The sequence below is a fragment of the Haliotis cracherodii genome, unplaced genomic scaffold (assembly GCF_022045235.1).
Source record: "Haliotis cracherodii isolate W230 unplaced genomic scaffold, xgHalCrac1.p SCAF_14, whole genome shotgun sequence".
Taxonomy (NCBI): domain Eukaryota; kingdom Metazoa; phylum Mollusca; class Gastropoda; order Lepetellida; family Haliotidae; genus Haliotis; species Haliotis cracherodii.
The window spans coordinates 37,405,218-37,424,450 of NW_027266269.1; the positions used below are offsets into that span (position 1 = coordinate 37,405,218).

The 19,233-nt window shown below is 42.3% G+C and overlaps 1 protein-coding gene across 1 annotated transcript in view; it reads right to left on the minus strand.

Moving 5' to 3' along the window:
- Window positions 1-604: 604 nt before the first annotated feature.
- Window positions 605-19,233, minus strand: part of LOC139461225 (uncharacterized) — a 33,458-nt gene continuing 14,829 nt past the window's right edge. The window contains exons 2-8 of the mRNA XM_071242850.1: window positions 6,318-6,521; window positions 5,541-5,700; window positions 5,161-5,217; window positions 4,435-4,746; window positions 4,049-4,105; window positions 3,265-3,309; window positions 605-1,950 (exon numbers count right to left, since the gene is read on the minus strand). Of these exons, the coding sequence (XP_071098951.1) occupies window positions 1,929-1,950; window positions 3,265-3,309; window positions 4,049-4,105; window positions 4,435-4,746; window positions 5,161-5,217; window positions 5,541-5,700; window positions 6,318-6,521 (857 nt within the window). The 3' untranslated portion in view covers window positions 605-1,928. The remainder of the gene's footprint in view (window positions 1,951-3,264; window positions 3,310-4,048; window positions 4,106-4,434; window positions 4,747-5,160; window positions 5,218-5,540; window positions 5,701-6,317; window positions 6,522-19,233) is intronic.

Consider the following 19,233-nt stretch of genomic DNA (forward strand, 5'->3'; position numbering starts at 1 on the left):
GCCTCGGGAACATGCCAAAACACTGCAAGCTTAATGTCCCAAAGCACAAGTATGATACCGTTTCAACATCGAATAACCATTACTGTTCTTTATTGTTTCATGTTTGAACCATTACCCATGGGGTTTACTTTCTTTTGTCCGGCAGTGTATGTAGCACACAATGCTGACGACATGACATACCAGTGTCTCCTTCAGAACACATGTTATGTTTATGACGATTGGATGGTTAGCATATTGTATGACATTACATATATTTAAAATGTGTTAAAATATGACTTGTTTTATTTAACCTGTGCTCGACTTTCGTGATTTGAAAATACATGTGTTGTAGAAGAAGCAAATAGTGAGTAATAACACTAATGATATACACATACCTCTATAATGTTTAACATCGTCACGATATGGCTGAAATATTGCCCATGTGACGTTAAATAATACCTCACTCACTCACTATAATGTTTAACAGTTGACGCTCACGATGACGTTTACAGTGTGAATTACGGTGCCAGTGATATGTCACATGTGCATAAAAACGACAAAATAATATACCTTAATCACAGGAAATGTCCATTGTACGATTCCGACCATATCATTATCATGAAGAATCAGAATCAAATACCATATCATCCCATTCTTCAGTCTTAAATGGAATCGTTGATCGGTTTTCAAAACGGTTTACCGCAAAGTTATTTTCTTAAAATAGAAACTATATAATCGTCATCTGTTCCGTCTCAGGTCCACCCAAATCTCGTTATCTCGAACTATCGTATTTTAGAATACAACCTTCTACTGCACATGATTGTTAAATACCATGGTAGTCATACAACCATGCTGAGGTAATCAAAAAGTATATATGTACAATCGTAAGGCTGCTTAATAAGTTATAAGTATAGAAATTCTACGTTTGTTGCGACATAAAAAGCGAAAAGCTAGGTACGAAAACTGCTGCATTTCCATTTTGAACAAATCTATAACAACATATCAATCAAGAGCTGTAACGAATTAATCTTAAAAAAGTAGTATATGGTGCAAAAGTACATCCCTCGAATGATGAACGCGCTATACCCAAATATATATGAATCAGAGCATTTCACAAATGAAAGGACAACGTAATTTATTCTCTTTGGGTTGGGACAATCCTGTGAAGAATTATATTTTCCGAGTTCGCGAGTTTATTACAAAAAAACACAGGATGAAATGGAAAGCGACATACACATATATTTACATAACACAAATACATCTCGTACAAGACAATAGTATTAAAATAGTTTGATTGGAGTTTCCCACATGATGTCGTCACAGTGACGGGCACTAGCAGGTAATGCACATGGTGATGACACGTACGGATTGAGAGTCATGGTAAACTACCCGCGTAATAAGAACCCAGAAGCACAAAGACGTCATTGAGGCTTAATCATTATGAAACCTTTATAAACCGCACTTATCCACATACTAGTATCTGCTCAAGTGCGGTTCACCTGTTCCCCTAGAAGTAGGTCAGCATGCATCCCAGCTATCATTCTCAACACCGTGGGGTATACAACCCGTCCCGCTTATCAAGTGGTTCATCTGCATGCTATTCTCTCTGGACATTACTAAAAATGACAATATGCATTGTAGATCCTGATCAACGAGGTTTTGTTAAAGATTACATATTGCTGATATGGCACTTGCATTGCTGGCATCTGACGGAGGTATACCCACATGGCTTTGGTGCTTCTCATTGTTTCATAAAACAGATTTCGTTTACGTATCAGTAAGGCTTGTATATTGTGTAAATGCTACACCAGCAAGTATCACATGACGAATGAAGAACAATTCTTCTTCAATACAAAACTTTTTTTTCTCCTTGGAATTGGAATTCTGTAGACAATTTGCATTTGGAAACTGCATCGTATGAAGACAGTTGCTTGAAGCGGCTGTAAAATCTAGAACCCTGAGGAAGGAGCCCTGGAACAAGAGATGCACAAATGAAAACATCACTTCATCCTTGACAGATTAAGGCTATGTATCGCTGTGGAGGTAAGATGGGATGCGGAGATGGGGAAACAGAGTATGGCAGTGTATCAGCGAAGGGCAAAGAGGCACACTCCGTTCCATCCTTGTAGCCGTACAGCAAGCATGGGCTACTGAGGACCTATTCTAATCTGGAATCACAACGTTTGTGTTGTAATTATTTTATTGCAAGATCATTGAAGTATAACTGCCATGTAACTTGCTTCACACACATGTACTCTTAATCTCGAAAACGCTCCTACTTGCATCTCTCTACCCGACCACAGCCTGAATGTTCATCTCGCTACCCGACCACAGCCTGAATGTTCATCTCACTACCCGACCACACCCTGAATGTGCATCTCTCTACCCAACCACAGCCTGAATGTGCATCTCTCTACCCAACCACAGCCTGCATGTGCATCTCTCTACCAGACCACAGCCTGAATGTGCATCTCTCTACCCAACCACAGCCTCAATGTGCATCTCTCTACCCAACCACAGCCTGAATGTGCATCTCTCTACCCAACCACAGCCTGAATGTGCATCTCTCTACCCGACTACAGCCTGAATGTGCATCTCTCTACCCGACCACAGCCTGAATGTTCATCTCGCTACCCGACCACAGCCTGAATGTTCATCTCGCTACCCGACCACAGCCTGAATGTTCATCCCTCTACCCGACCACAGCCTGAATGTGCATCTCTCTACCCGACCACAGCCTGAATGTTCATCTCTCTACCCGACCACAGCCTGAATGTTCATCTCGCTACCCGACCACAGCCTGGATGTTCATCTCGCTACCCGACCACAGCCTGAATGTGCATCTCTCTACCCGACCACAGCCTGAATGTGTATCTCACTACCCGACAACAGCCTGAATGTTCATCTCGCTACCAGACCACAGCCTGAATGTGTATCTCTCTACCCGACCACAGCCTGAATGTGTATCTCGCTACCCGACCACATGTGTATCTCTCTACCCGACCACAGCCTGAATGTGTATCTCTCTACCCGACCACAGCCTGAATGTGTATCTCTCTACCCGACCACAGCCTGAATGTGTATCTCTCTACCCGACCACAGCCTGAATGTGTATCTCGCTACCCGACTACAGCCTGAATGTGCAAGAGGACACTACCCGACTGCAATCACAGTGAAAGAGGACACTACCCGACTACAATCACAGTGAAAGAGGACACTACCCGACTACAATCACAGTGAAAGAGGACACTACCCGACTACAATCACAGTGAAAGAGGACACTACCTTGTATCCCAAAGGAATGGATCCCGCCCTTGGGAGTATGCGTTCCTGAAAATTGAAAGAGATATCAGAATATTATACTCAGAATGTAGATATATATGATCGTAAAGCGCAAATATACTGAAACAATTACATAGAAGCGTTTTTGGATTGTGTTTGTTTGTTGTTTAACGCCGCACTCAGCAATATTCCCCCTATATGACGGCGGTCTGTAAATAATCGAGTCGGGACCAGACAATCCAGTGATTGGTATCATGAGCATTGAGCCACGCAACTGGGATACGATGACATGCATCAACGAAGTCAGCGAGCCTGACCACACGATCCCGTTATTCGCCTCTTACGACAAGCATAGTGGGTTAGTGAAAAACGTGTATCGGCCATCATAGCCCTTATGAGTCACCTGGAAGAAGACTCGCGTGTGAATGTAGAAATTGGTAACTTCTCCCAATACAGTAAGCAGGCATCCTCCTAAACACGCTCGCGGATGCAGATTGCTGTGCTGGCGAGATCGACGGGTCAAACATAGTCCATGGTGACAATGGCTACGAGGTGTACTTTCAGCGGAACTACCGATCACGTTCAGAGTGTAAAAAGGGTGTGACACCAGGTGTTGATAAAGCAAGATATTGAGAATGGATGCTGGGCCCAATGTTTGCTGCAAATTCCACTCGAGGTTCAAACGGTGCAATTAATTTCTTAAAAAGGTAATTTGCGTGTGTAGGCGAGTATAATTTGATGCCAACAATATCCTAATATACCACAAGAAAACCTCCCTGACTCTCACCTGTTGAAATCCGAAAACGACTTCCTATCATATCTGTCTGTCCACTCCCCTCGGAACCTGGCGATGTAAGCAGAGTGATACACATTCTTAATGTAACAAATGTTATATTTGGGATAACACTTTCTTAGTAAAGTAGAGATTCTAGTCCAATCCGGGATTCGAACCCAAACTGTCAGAGTGGACACCTAATTGCCACCACACAAAGTCAGCGATCTAACCCACTCAGCCACCAAGGCTTCCACAATAAGTCCGACAACCGGTAGTCTAGATCATGTACTTTGTGTACCCCTCTGACAATTGCAAATTCACACGGCTCCCATGGCCAAAAGTTATGAACACACAATGCCGTTATATATCACAAAATAGCCCCACTAAACTGTACTCACCCTTCGTTATCGTAGCCAGATCGAACTGGTTGGCGCAGGCCCGACTGGTTCCGTTCAGCCATATAGTCCTCGTAGGTATCCGAACTTGCCCGAGCGATGCGGGGCCCGGCGTAGCTGGTGTAGGGCTTGGGTCGGAAGTCCGCAGTCCGGGTCTGCAGTTCGTAGGCGTTAGGGTAGTTGGTTCTGGGGAATGACTCTGGTATGTTGGAGCGAGGGAGGGAGGCGTTGTAATGGCGGTGCGAGGACCTGGCTCCACGGTCTATGGAACCTTCTCGGATGCCTCGTGAACCGCTGGGGAACGGTGAGTACATACTGCAAGAATAGTGATGGTATATGTTTACAGGGCCAACATACGTTATGAAGGTTGGCTAGGATATATTTGTTTGTCTTGGTGCTGTTGCTGTTGTTTTAACACCGCGCACCATTCCATTAATCTTTCACCTTTTTGGACTCAACACCAGTGTAAATGCCATTGAGCTAAGCAAGACAGGATGTATAATATATAAAATATACAATAGCCCAGCTTTATTATTTTGCATTTGGAAATCCCCGATTACATTCATTTTCGAGATATAGAAATAAGATATGCTTGTCTGAATGTTTTGCTCACTGGTACTGAGACGTGTCCTCTAATCTTCAACCCGAGAGGTATCGTATCGGAGTACAAGGGCTCATTGTAATGAGATTGACCAACATTCTTGAGCTGTTCGATTTGTGTCTATATACCTGTATGGTCTGTAGTTGTCCATCTCTCCTGTAGTCAAACTGTACTCGGAGGCCGGCCTGTAGGAAGCAACAAGAAGTATAGAGGTCGTTTGATTCAACTTTCATTACATTGTTTAAAAAGCGACTAACGGGATTGGGTGGTCAGACTTGGTTGATGCATGTCATCGTATCCCATTTGCGTGGATAGATGCTCATGATGTCAATCACTGGATTGTCTGTTCCAGACTCGATTATGTACAGACCGCCGTCATATAGCTGGAATATTGCTGGGCGCGGCGTAAAACAACAAACAGACAAAGAAATATTTTACCAGCAGGCACATGCTTATGACAGTCATATTTCTTGTGACTATGGACAGAAGTGTTGACGTTCTTATTCACCTTTTGTGCACATTCTTGTCCCTGCGTCTCTTGTACCAGCAGGCGCACAGCATGACGATGACCATGATGATGACGAGGATGCAGATGGCGGCGACCACGCCGATGACGATCAGCTCCTGCTGAGTCAGTGCGGATGTGTTGCTGGCCGTCGTCGAGGTCACTGGAGCAGGCAACAAATATATATGTCAGTGCACATGTGTGTCAGTGTGACAGACTGCCATGTGTATGTAAGTATTAAAACATCAATGTGATCGAGCTTGCGATCATTGAAAGGTGATTGTAAAGATGTGTCAAACAGATACTAAGGTAAATTTATAGATTGGTTTAGACTAAAACTGTCAGTCTAGACAAGAATCGAGTCGATGTGACAGTAGAGATGAGTATTTCACGTTTTGTTCACTAGGATGGGTCGTAGCGAGGATATTCGGGAAGGATTATGCAGTCAAATTCACTGACGTTTCCCAGTATATATAAAACGCTGCCTTCAAGATTGAAGGGTCCAAATGATCAGAAGAACGTTTTTGTATGTATTCGCGCAAGGGAATTCCCAGGAGTTTCCCAGGAATGTGGAAATTGTCCGTCAATGTTTACGTCATTTCAAGAATACAGTCTCGTGAAAAACATATGAACGTCAAATTGTGTTGTTCACACGCTTATGAACGTCAGTTTCGCGGTCATGTGACCGACCCCTCGTCCAATGGAAAGCCGTGTATCGTGTAATGTCAAATTAAAAACAATAGTGTACTGTTAGGGACGAACAGGTGTTTCGTTACTTACATTGGCACTTGGGGATGGGATTGTTCCACTGGCCGTCGGCCTGACAGGTGAGTTCCGAGGCTCCGACCAAGCTCCTACCATCATGGCAGGTAATTGTAACCTTCGTATTCACAGTCCGGTCGGTGGTCGACAACCTCACCTCGTTGATATTGTCTATAGTTACGATGGTCGAGGGGACAGTCGACTCCGAAATCTTTGGACAGGCTGAAATGAACATAAAATATAATTACAAAATGACAAATAAGTGGTTAAAATTATGGACATAAATCATAAAACATGTGCCTTTTGGCTTTCATTTGCAAAACACTGCACAACCCAGATGGACATTCGTCACGAACATCACATCAGACATCAAAGGGGTCAATCAAGTGGTCAAGTAACGTGTCTATAAACCAGGCAGCTTTTTGGGGTATTATAAATGAATCTCCTGTAGATATAAGCGGTCTGATGTTGTATAATACTATCAGATACTGCAACCATGTAGCAACAAGAGCTTGGTGGTAGTGAGTTTGGTTTAGCGCCACACTGACATGATGTGTTTGTTTGTTTCGTTGTTAACCGTCGCGCTCAACACTTGTCCAGCTATACGACAGGGTGTGTGAATAATCTAATCTTGACCAGAAATCCAGTGACTGATATCAGAGCATCGATCTACACTAATGGGATGATCCAAGACTCCCAATCTGACCACTGGTTTCCAATTAGACGTCTGTTACAACAATTGCAAGCCCAGAATGTTGGGACCTTTATTCTTCTTCGGAATCGCCACGGTTTGATATATTTGGGACTTAACAACAGAAAATGAAAAAGCACTGGGATAGATAGTGCTTGAAGCTGGACCATTGACAGAAAATCGACAGACCATCCACACAGCTACTGCCAAAATACCCATAACTGGAGAACAAGCACAGGCATGGTTCAACAGCGTAAAATACGAAACAGCAGCAAGAAAAACGTATGTATATCCACACATACCACGCTTGATAACTAAACAGAGCGATGCCTTGTATTACAAACATGGTCTGGTAATAATACACACGTGGCCACTTTGTAATAGTTGCTCTCTTAACGACGTCAAGCTTTCACAAATCTATTGACCGACGACAACGACATTTGTGTCAGTTCCACAGGCGACCAGAGCTCGCAACACCGACCATGTAAACCCTGATTATGAAACCACAGCCATGTCATTCACAACAACCAGAATATAAATACAGGTCATGTCAGTAAATTTCGTTAACTCTTTGTCTACGGAAGATGATACCATAGGTCGAGGGGATGATGTCAGAAAAATGACTGCACTGGTGTCTAGAAGCATGCAAAGGAGTTAATGTTGGAATTATATTATAATGCAACAATGTGCATGAGCTCGCGTGTACATGATTGTGTATGTGTGTGTGTGTGTGTGTGCATGTGTGTGTGTGTGTGTGTGTGTGTGTGTGTGTGTGTGTGTGTGTGTGTGTGTGTGTGTGTGTGTGTGCGTGTGTGTGTGTGTGTGTGTGCGCGTGTGTGTGTGTGTGTGCCTATTTGTGGTCGTGACACATTCATAAGCACTACTGCTGCTACCTCTACCACTACTACTGCTACTACTTCTACAACTGCTGCTTCTGTCACTGTTACTACTATTGATGCTTCTGCAACTACTGCTACTGTTATTACTTCTACTAAGTCTTCTACTAAGACTACCACTACTATTACTGCATATGCTACTACTGTTTCTGCTACTACAATTATTACTGCTACTACTGCTACCACTACTACTACTGATGGTGCTACTACTGCTACTACTACTACTACTGCTACTACTTCTACCACTGCTGCTATTGTTACTGTTACAACTATTTATGGTACTGCTACTACTACTGCTACTACTTCTACCACTGCTGCTACTGTTACTGTTACTACTATTGATGCTACTGCTACTACTACTGCTACTACTTCTACAACTGTGCTACTACTGTTTCTGCTACTACAACTATTACTGCTACTACTGCTACCACTACTACTACTGATGGTCCTACGACTAATACTGCATTACGTGCATCGTATTGTATCGTACGTTACGCTGCATGATGATGCAGGTATTAACGCGCCTACTACTACAGCTGCTGCTACTACTGCTACTACCTAAGTACGTGTATTGTATCGTACATTTTGTTGCATTGTAAATGCAGGTAGTGATGCGTCTCTAATTACGTTTCACCGCCTACATGTCAGCTGCTGTGGAGCCCAGGGAATTGGATGTTCATGAAATATGGCTGAGTCAAGAGAACAAGATCGATTGCTCTTTCAGTGCATCCAGTGAAAACAGAGAAGGACAGTGCCCCTGCTGTAATTCCTGTAGGGACGTTTCCTACTGAATATGACTTTCTTCTACTCCTACGCTGTTTGCATGGTATAGAAACCCCTGCCTTTCCTTATAATTAAATCAAAAACCGAGCAAGGGAATCAATGGATTAGTTTGTTTGTTTGTTCTTGTTTCATTGGTTTCAGGTCATAGTCACCAATATGGAAACTATGCCAGGTCAGCATTTAAAGCAATCAAATCTGGACCTGGCAAACCAGTTGTTGAATCTTTGAGTAATGCCGCCTTGGGCGTAAGTTGACACGCAATCCACAAAGCCACTGTGCATAGCGTCATCGTTCAATTTACTCGCCTCCAAAGCCTATTTTGGTTTTAGAAAAGACATATTTTACCGGGGTTAAGCTCGATAAGTTTTACTCCTTTTTTATGGCAATACTGTTTTCCGTAATCCAGTATTCACTTATTCGCATCTGTAATAGAAAATGCATGTGCTTGTACCGTTGAAACATTACCGCGCCGAGATACCTCCATACCATGTAAACACTGTCATGTTCTGTGTAACGGTGAACGTATGCAGTACGTGATACAGCCCTGGGCCCACTTGCACAAAGCCATCTTAGCACTAAGACCATTGTACGCCTATGTTAAAGTATGGGAGTTACGATCGTCTTAGCGCTAAGATCGCTTTTAGCAAGTGGGCCCTGGACTGTATTTGGCTTCTGAATACTTAGTATCGGAGCGAAATGCGCCAACAATAGTGCAAACATCAATGACACCAAAACGATGACGTTGGTACACTATTCTATGCACTTAAGGTTTGCGAGGCTAAAACAGTCATCACCTTTGTGTTCTCTAAAACAAACTGGAGCACGGGTGGCCCAGTCGTCTAAGGCGCCGCGATTCCCTGTGCAGAGTTGCGTCCCTTGGGCACGCCAGAAACCTAGGATTGTGGGTTCGCCCCGATTATGTGTCTTGGTTTATCAGCACCATACCCGTGCTCGTGGGTTTCACCGAAGTGGTAAACGTCTGAGACCTGCATCACTTCGGGCTTTCCTCCCACATTAAGCTGACACGCCGCGATATAACTGGAATACTGTTAAAAGCGGCGTTAAACCCAACTCACTCTAAAACAAACTTCAAGGCATCTGCAGATATTACAGTGACTTGAAAGGTGATACTATCGCCCCATAATGACATCAATACGCGATCGTTAATATATCTCTAATGCTTTGTGTGTAACGTCCATGCTTATATTTGAAGAAATGGACTGACCCTCAGGAGCCAGGTAATATTGACAATGGCCTGATCATAAATGACAATTATCAATCTAAGATGACAGGCAGAAACTAGCTTGCACTATATCAAAGCAGTCGATAATTGAGCACGGTCAAAAGTCATTACCACTTAAGAATTTCTGTGTGATCCTATCAACTGATACAATCAGGTGGCAGTGCTCGTGGTACACTTAGGAACACCCAAATGTCCGGAGGTTGCTTCAGGCAATATCCATCAGTTAATTCTGTCTCAAAATGTCGGAAGGGTAAATTGAGATAAATTACCGGATCTCCTTGATCTAAATATATCTTCGTGGCCTCAAATAAGTTACCTTTGCCTGGCCAAGTTTATTGCAACGAGGGGACTAATTCCTTAATCCACATTACAGTATTAACGTTTGAACAAGTTCAACTTTATGTATTTTTGTATTGCTGTCGGCGTTGTATGACAAAACGACATATGATAAACTACAGTTATAACGAACTCAAAGGGACCACAAATTCTAGTTCGTTATACAGTAAACCACGGTTATAACGAACTCGAGAGGACCGCTAATTTTAGTTCGTAATAACCGTAGTTCGTTATAAGCATTTACACGACATTTATACAACAAATGGTCGGGACTGAAAAATAAGTTCGTTATATCAGTCAGTTCGTTATATGCGTGTTCGTTATAACCGTAGTTTACTGTAACCGTAATTCGTTATAAGCAAATATACAGCATATGGCAGAGACCTAAAAACCAGTTCGTTATATCCTAAAAACCAGTTCGTTATATAGTTTACTGTACTATAACATAACGTATAAGACGACTGTACAATAACCTTTATGACATTGATGATGTGTGTCAAGGCCAGCTGTATGGTGAACTTGACCTTCTGAAGGACGCGATACATCTCTTCTGTCCTCAACCCGGGATCCCCATGGGGTCCCCATCAAAGAGTGTCCTCATATCTTTATCATGTGTGTTATTGCAATGACAAAGCAGGGGGCGTAAGGCTAGACACAGTGCGCTACTGTTGTGAATATTTATGTCAGCTAGTTTTGACAGAAACATCATTGTCTTTTAAAGAAAATATATGGAAATTGCCGTTACTGGCTATGAACTTCATTCCTTACATATTTCAGATCCACATTACTCTTTTCACAGGAACCGCCGTCATAAAGCTGGAATATTGCTGAGTGCGGCGTTAAACAACACACCAACCAACCAACTTTTCAAGCATGGAAATATGAATAATTTTATCAGTAATAGTCTTGATTTTTCATGTGTTACAGAACCTAAATTTCAGAGCTAACAAAGGGTTGAATAAACACTAAAGGTCAACGCCAGAGAATAACATGTTCTGATTATCCGCTGAAACAGATTCCATTGGTCGTAAAGGGAAAAATAGCCGTCATACTATCCAGAAATCAGTGATGCCACCAGGTGTTTGGGAACAGAGATTCACGTCCGAAGTAAATGATACACATTTCCTATGAATCACTATCAACAAGTGATGACACCAGGTGTTAGGGAAAAGGGGAAGCATGTCCTGTCCTACCGGTAGCATCCGCCACTTACATCATTTACATAAAAAGTTAATGTTTCTTGCCATAAGAAAGTACACTATTCTTCAAAATAGACTCAAATCCAAACCTGTAGGCTTAAGTTTGTTTGTTTGTTTGTTTGTTTGTTGTTTAACGCCGCACTCAGCAATATTCCACCTATGACGTCGGTCTGTAGATAATCGAGTCTGGGCCACAGAATCCAGTGATTGACATCATGAGCATCGATCCACGCAACTGGGATACGATGACATGCATCAACCAAGTCAGCGAGCCTGACCACCCGATCCCGTTAGTCGCCTCTTACGACAAACATAGTCGCCTTTTACGGCAAGCATGGGTTGCTGAAGACCTATTCTACCCTGGATCTTCACGGGTCTGACGGCTTAAGGAAAAAATCAATCAATGTCACTATTATCGTAACGTTGTTGTCCCGGTAACACGAACATATCGATAAAACGTGGCTGTGTTAGTATCGCAGTGCAGCTGCAGACACGATTTAGCACTGGACACACCACCTGACTTGCGTGATGATTGTATCCAATCGCTTATTGAATTATGTATATTAATAAATTTCTGATCACACAAAGGACCAAAAGAAGAGATACGAAGAAACGATGCAACGATCGGCAAACACGTTGTGGAAGACGTGACGACACGATGTCATTGAGGGTCGACATGTTGTAGCGTCAGTTTGGGTTAGCGCAGCTTTGAACATTATTTCAGGGGGTGTCAGACTGCTGTGGAAGAAAGGCGCGATTGATGCAAGTCTTTGACGTTTACCGCATTGGTGAAACCCACGAGCACGGGTTTGGTGCTGACGAATCTAGAAACATAATCATACAATCTATACCATCGATACTATCTTTCTATGTTCCTTTCATCAATTGTGTTTGATGTTATTCGCAAAACATATGTTAATGTACTAATGCACAATAAATCCCCATGACGACAAGGATTAGAAAGTGACTTCAGCAGCCCATGCTTGTTGACTAACGGGAACGGGTGGTCAGGCTCACTGACATTGTTGATGCATGTCACCGTATCCCAATTGCGCAGATCGATGCTCGTGATTGTCTGGTCCAGAATATACAGACCACAAAAGCTAGAATATTACTAAAAGCAACGTTAAACAACAAACAAACACAATAGATACCTCCGCTGTTTTCAAGTGCCACTGTACAATGTAACACTACACAAAACAATAGGCGGGGAATAGTTTGCCTGCACTAGCACGAACCAGGACCTCACGACCGGTTGAGGTTCTCCAGTGGGAGACGAACAAACAGCTAGGGATCAGTTGTTCAGTGAGTCTACGAAAGGCTTAATAATGTTTTAAGTCCATACATGTTCCTTGTCTACAGAAAGGTCATACACATGTTTGTAGTTAAACAAAGTTATCACTGTATTACCAATACAAATAATTACTGATTTATTTTATCGAATTGGTCGATTCTGTAAATGTATAAATAGAAGACAGCAGATGTACAAAATAGATTCGCATCCTCCTTGGATGTCCTTTCTCTATGTGTGCACATCGTTCCCAATATGAAGTCATCAAAGTACATAACGATTATTTTCAACATAAAATAATATGTACCTATCCATCTGTTACCTCAAGCGAAGCCATATAAACCTGTAGACAATATAAGTCTTTGTCTTAAGAAAAGGATTGAAGCATACATACATTGTATGTAAAGAACTTGTAAAACTTTACTTTGCTGTACGATTACATATGTGTTCCTGGTTATATCTGAGCCATAAATGTGTCTCATAAGACTAATAAGGCTGGATGTACAAGCTTCTGTTTTGAACACTTATGTCAATTTGATTTTACCATGACGGCTTGTGCATGTGGCATATAAATAAACATTTCTCTCTCTCTCTCTCTCTCTCTCTCTCTCTCTCCTCTCTCTCTCTCTCTCTCTCTCTCGTATACAAGTGTTGTTACTGCAATTGTCGTTACTGTTAATCCTCCACCTACTATATATATAGTAGTTGTTATCCATCAAATGTGTCTACTTTAATATCATGAGTTTTAGAGACCTTTAAGTCACAGACCTCTCTTCATTAGATAAACACCTTCCACAATCTCTGAAAAGCCCAGTTTGTAACGTTATTGTTGGTGTAGTATTACCCTGAAACGAGACCCTTGACAGTTCATACATTCTCACCGACACTTTGATGTGGCCTTAACGCACATAGAATTCTTTTTGGACCAAAGAGGCCGCGGCAATGAAGGGCAGTTTGTCTTTACTGTATTACACATATATATAGCGACTGTGGATGAGCGGGACCAAATACAAAGCAGGAATGTGTGTGTCAGCAGCCATAACAGACAGGTTATGGCAGTGTAAACTGTGTTAAACAACCCGTTGCGGAGCCTGCGACTAAAGAAGTGTCTATCTACCCTTTGTGGAACGATACTACATTGTGTAACCATCCTGCCGTTTGGTTCAAATGCATCAATCTTGTGTTTTTTAATGTGTCCGGGGCTCTTTCTGTACGCGATGATATGTTTGGTGTGGTTGGACAATACACAATAAACATCCTGCTTCAAAAGATTTGACTGTGGACTACACTTGATACTATTTGGTCAACGTTCCATACATAGTTTATTGAGACTGTCGTGTCACAGAAAGGATTTGCAGCGGTGTTTCCATCTCCTTACTTCAAATTAGGATATGCTATTTTTGTTAAGCATATGCTAAGAGGATTTTGAAATCTACGACATGATCACCCCACTGCTGATTTCAAATACGTGTATCTGCAGGATTGGTCAAAAAGTACTAAGCCTAACGAACAAAACCAAAAATTGTGAAAGTGTTTTAAATTTTATTTTTCAACATAACCTCAATGCTTATTATACAGGCGATGGGTGGACACTTGGTTACAGTAGGGGAGCTGTAATTGACGGAATTTAGAAGCGTGTTTCAGTTATACCACGGCGTGCAAGATTATGCGGAAGGGAAGTCCAAAGTGCTGAAACCCACGAGCACAGTTATGGTGCTAGAAACCTAGCCATGGTAAGCGCTATCGAATTGCAAGTGAACTGCCACAAGACACGCTCATGAAATATTAACGCCTTCTTACAAAATGCTACTTAATAGCCATTGAACACTTGTTCCAATGATCTGATCAATACCTATGATTGCTTGTATTGCACAATGGAGTGGAAACATTGGGGGAAACAGTAATACTGACATCAGAGGTGCGGAATAGTGAACCCCGTGTAGGCCACGTATTAGTGAATGAATGTTTAAATTAATATTTATTGTAAATAATCGTGTCGGGTCATGCAAATCAGAGACGCATCAGAAACAACCATCGCCACCGAGCCCGTAGTCAACAAGTACCAGAGGCTGTTACCCGATCACCTGACGACGTATTAGTGTAGTTGAGTGCTATTCTGAACGGAATTCCCTCGGGCACGTCTGTTAGTCTACATATAGAACTACTGAATCGTCTGAATTAATTCTACACTGTCGTCTTCAATCGGCCTATTTTTCTCTCTTTGATTCACATCTGGGCTATTGCTATTTTCATGATCGATTTAAAGTTTGATAATTTATACACAGGTCGGACATTTAGATGCACGCGAAACAGTTGTCATCAATCCTCTCTGTCCCTGTTATACCCATTAAAATGCCTATTAAATGTAGACGTTACATCCGTCCACCTAGCACTCCTATATAGACAGACTTAGATCCTGCTTTACGTTACTACACTTGGAAAAAATGCAATCAAACCTTTCAAATTCTAATTTCTCAGTTGCACATTTTCTTAAAGTCAACACAATAACATCCTGAGATATCAGCAAACATGTAAGTCAACAAGACGATAACACGTAATACACGAACCGGGGGGGGGGGGGGGGGGCGGTTGATTAATATTCCTTCCAGTGTATAGGAGGGATAACGTTACACAACGATGCCAGGGGATACAGTGGGTCCCTGCAGTGACGGGACTATAGCAGTTCTACAACATGAAAAGCATTGAAACTTTGGCTTTTCGTACGGCTAATCAAAGAAAAATTCCGTGTGTTCAATTAAGTGTTCTGTATATGCTTCTATTATATCCCATCACTGGCTGACAAAAGGGGAATGTGCTATCATGTGATCATTGTGATACAGACACGAGACGCGATTACACATACATAGAGACTTGCAGCGACATCACCTTCGTCACTTATGAGTCACAGTCCTTGGCAGGCCTACCTTAAACACTTCGGAAAGCCTAAGCTAAACTTGAATGTTTTTACCCTGAACAAACAACTTTTGAGCAAGAGTCGATTGTCGCTCTTTGAAATCCTCCCTGAACAGAACATGCTCGATGTATCTCACATAAAGTGAGTGAGTGAGTATGGTTTTACGCCGCTTTTAGCAATATTCCAGCAAAATGACGGCGGGGGACACAAGAAATGGGCTCCACACATTGTACCCATGTCGGGAATCGACTCACATAAAGAGACAAAACCCTTTCCATATCCAATGGAAATCTATGCATAAAGAGTCAATAGTATGCTTCCCACTATATCACGAGCATGTGTTTATGAATCACTATCAAACAGTGACGACACCAGGTGTTCGCGAAAAGCTGAGCGTATCCTGCCCCACCGGTGGCACCCGTCACAAACACATGCAAAGGCAAGTCAATTGTTCACCTGCAAAACACACGGGAACATATAGTACAAGTCAAAATACAAATTTGCATCGGACGTCATTTTTTATCACTGATGCGTCAAAGTTGAAAATATAAGTTTTTGAAAGATTTACTGATGCCTTGAGTGTTGTATTAATCATACGAAACTATGCACAACCTCGGGTGAGGGTGGAGGGGATTCTGTTGTGTGTTCGTCAGGGTTACATAAGTCTGCATCGGTTGTCATCCGTAACTATTTTCCCCGACTGTAGACTGAATCAACAAAACCCTCGCCTTTCTTTCATGTCTCACTGAGCTCGCTCAAACCATCACGCTCGTACTAACTAGATTTACTAACAAGGTTGATAAAACATAAAAGGCATATATTAGTGAAGCATGTTCTTCGTTATGCCATGCCTGTTTACTATACGCACGCATTCACATGCACACATATAACACACATATTCATACACACGAAGATACATCACGCGAGGTTATCACGCGAGTGAGTTTGGGGATGGTAAATATCCTGCATTTGGAATAAACATTGTATTTAGCGAGCCTTGGCGAGCTAAATACATAGTGTTTATTCCTAATACAGGATATTTACCATCCCCAAACACACAAACGTGATAACCTCTTTATCATCTAATGTCATTCTTTAATTCTTTGCTTCAAAATTGCTTTCCCTCTCTCACAAACAATACCGAAACATTGCGAGTTTTCCTGGAATGCGCGCATTAATATTTATTACGTCACAGGGTAAGTGATGTGTCTGTCGGACTGTGACAGTAGCCAATATAGTTCCAACGGAAATTTCTTTCTTATACAGTGACGAAGCAAGATATACGCAAAACAACAATTGTTTTTAATTGCCTTTCGCGGCAATCCATCGGTCTGTCTGCTAGAGTAACTGCCCTTTGTCAAAGGGAAGCTACTCTAATCCTAGTCTATGAGACGTCACGGCCTCGGTCAGACGTTGTTGACAGTCGGTCTGTTCTGTCATAACGTTAAGAAGTGTAGTCAGATGTACACACACCGACAAAACGAAACAAGGTAACAATTCAAACATATTTCGGCCAAATCCAACTTTTTTAATTTGTGGAGAAAGGTTCGAGCCGCAGATGTCTACAAGCACAGATACGGCTACTGATCCCGCTTGGCTAGGCCTCGTGCCAAAGTTGCCAAAACTTATAAAATGCCTTAGCTTCGTCACAGTTAGACACTCATTTTCCGTATATTAGACTGTTCTTTTGATAATGAAAGCAATTATCCCTGTAGTTTATCCAGATTCCCGATGGTTAGTTCTGACTCGATCGCTGAATGACAAGGGTGACGCCATGTCTGTTTATAAACAGTGAAAGTAGTCCCTACTTGACCTTTGATATTTGCATCTCTATCCGCATATGACCCCAACGGATATCGTTTTTATCCGTTGGCTTTATCCTGCCGAGAAACCTACCCATTATATATGATAAATACACACACACACACGCGCACATACACAAACACACTCGCACACGCACACACGCACACGTGTTTCGTACCAAAGCTGTACTGTATCATTAATAAAATTCTCCATTTTATGAGACTTAAATTGAGGAAATGTGTCCGTGGCATCGGCGCGATACTTTCCCTTGTTATATAAATTCAAATGTTCATAAGAATGGTATTAAAGAGCCGATATCACTGTGTGCCTAGTTGTGTTTGTTGGAAGACAATAAAATGCGTCTATCCCTCATTACTTTTGTTGTCCATCAATTTAAATAGTTCCACCTCCTTCAACACGTTTGATAAAATCTCCATGCAATTTTATTGTGAGGTGAGGTGAAAACGTCGCGTCCAAGATTATGGCACTTATATAGCGACGTGCATGCACGTGTGTGTGTGGCTGCTTGTACTGGTCCGGACTAATGGCGATTTATAGTGCTAGCTCACTGAGATACCACGCCGCAGTTTAACATGAATACCCCACTCAGACACGGTATACTGACTCCGAGCCGACCAGTCCTTGTTTTAGCCCCTTAATGCCAAGCGCCAAACAGGGTAACAACAAGTACCATCTTTTCACATCTTTTGGTATGACGCGACCGAGGATCGAACCCCGGACCTTGCGCTCTCAGGGGAGACGCTCTACCACTAGACCGGAGTGATGCCGATTTAGAGTGCTAGCTCACTGAGATACCATGCCGCAGTTTAACATGAATACCCGAATCAGACACAGTATACAGACTCCGAGCCGACCAGTCCTTGTTTTAGCCCCTTAATGCCTAGCGTCAGACAGAGTAACAACAAGTACCATCTTGTAACGTCTTTTGGTAGACGCGGCCGAGGATCGAACCCCTGCGCTCTCAGGGCAGACGCTCTACCACTCGACCACGGGGGAGGGTCTAATTGAATTGTGAATGATATATGCGTTTGTGAACTGAACACCTGAACTTCAATATCAGCATTCGGAATCACTACAAAGAAACGATGACCAGTGATGTTTGTTTGCGAAACACTGGCTGTTAATTGATGGGATTGTAACTACATCTACACATGAAAACACAATTAAGGTGTGGCATTATACATATTTTGTGTTCAGGAACTCCTTTAAAAGGTTTTCTTTAGAATATTTACTTTAAATGCTCTCAGACGAACATGATGTATGTTTGCAATGGGCGTGTTCCCATCTGTACATATAATTGCGTTTGTGACGCCCTATGGTTATTGAAATGGTTATATGTACAGACTATGCAGTCAAGGTGGCGTTTTGTTACACTGCAATATATCGTGATGCTCTGTTGACTGAAAAGTGCAGGCACATCCGTGAGGTTATGATACAATAGATATAATATTTACTCATTACAACAAATCTTAACAACTTCTTTTTATGAATTCTAAACAAGCTTTCATGTGGCTACATGAAACCAGTGAGTGAGTGAGTGAATGTGGTTTCCCACCCATTTTAACAATATTCCGGCAATATCACGGCTGGGGATACCATAAATGGGCTTCATCCATGGTAACCATGTGGGGTATCGAACCCAGGTTTTCGGCGTGATGAGCGAACGCTTTAACCGCTAGGCTACCCCAACGCCCCATGATACTAATGCATGTTACAGGATACACTTTTAGGTTGTTAATGGGGCGAATGATTGAGGT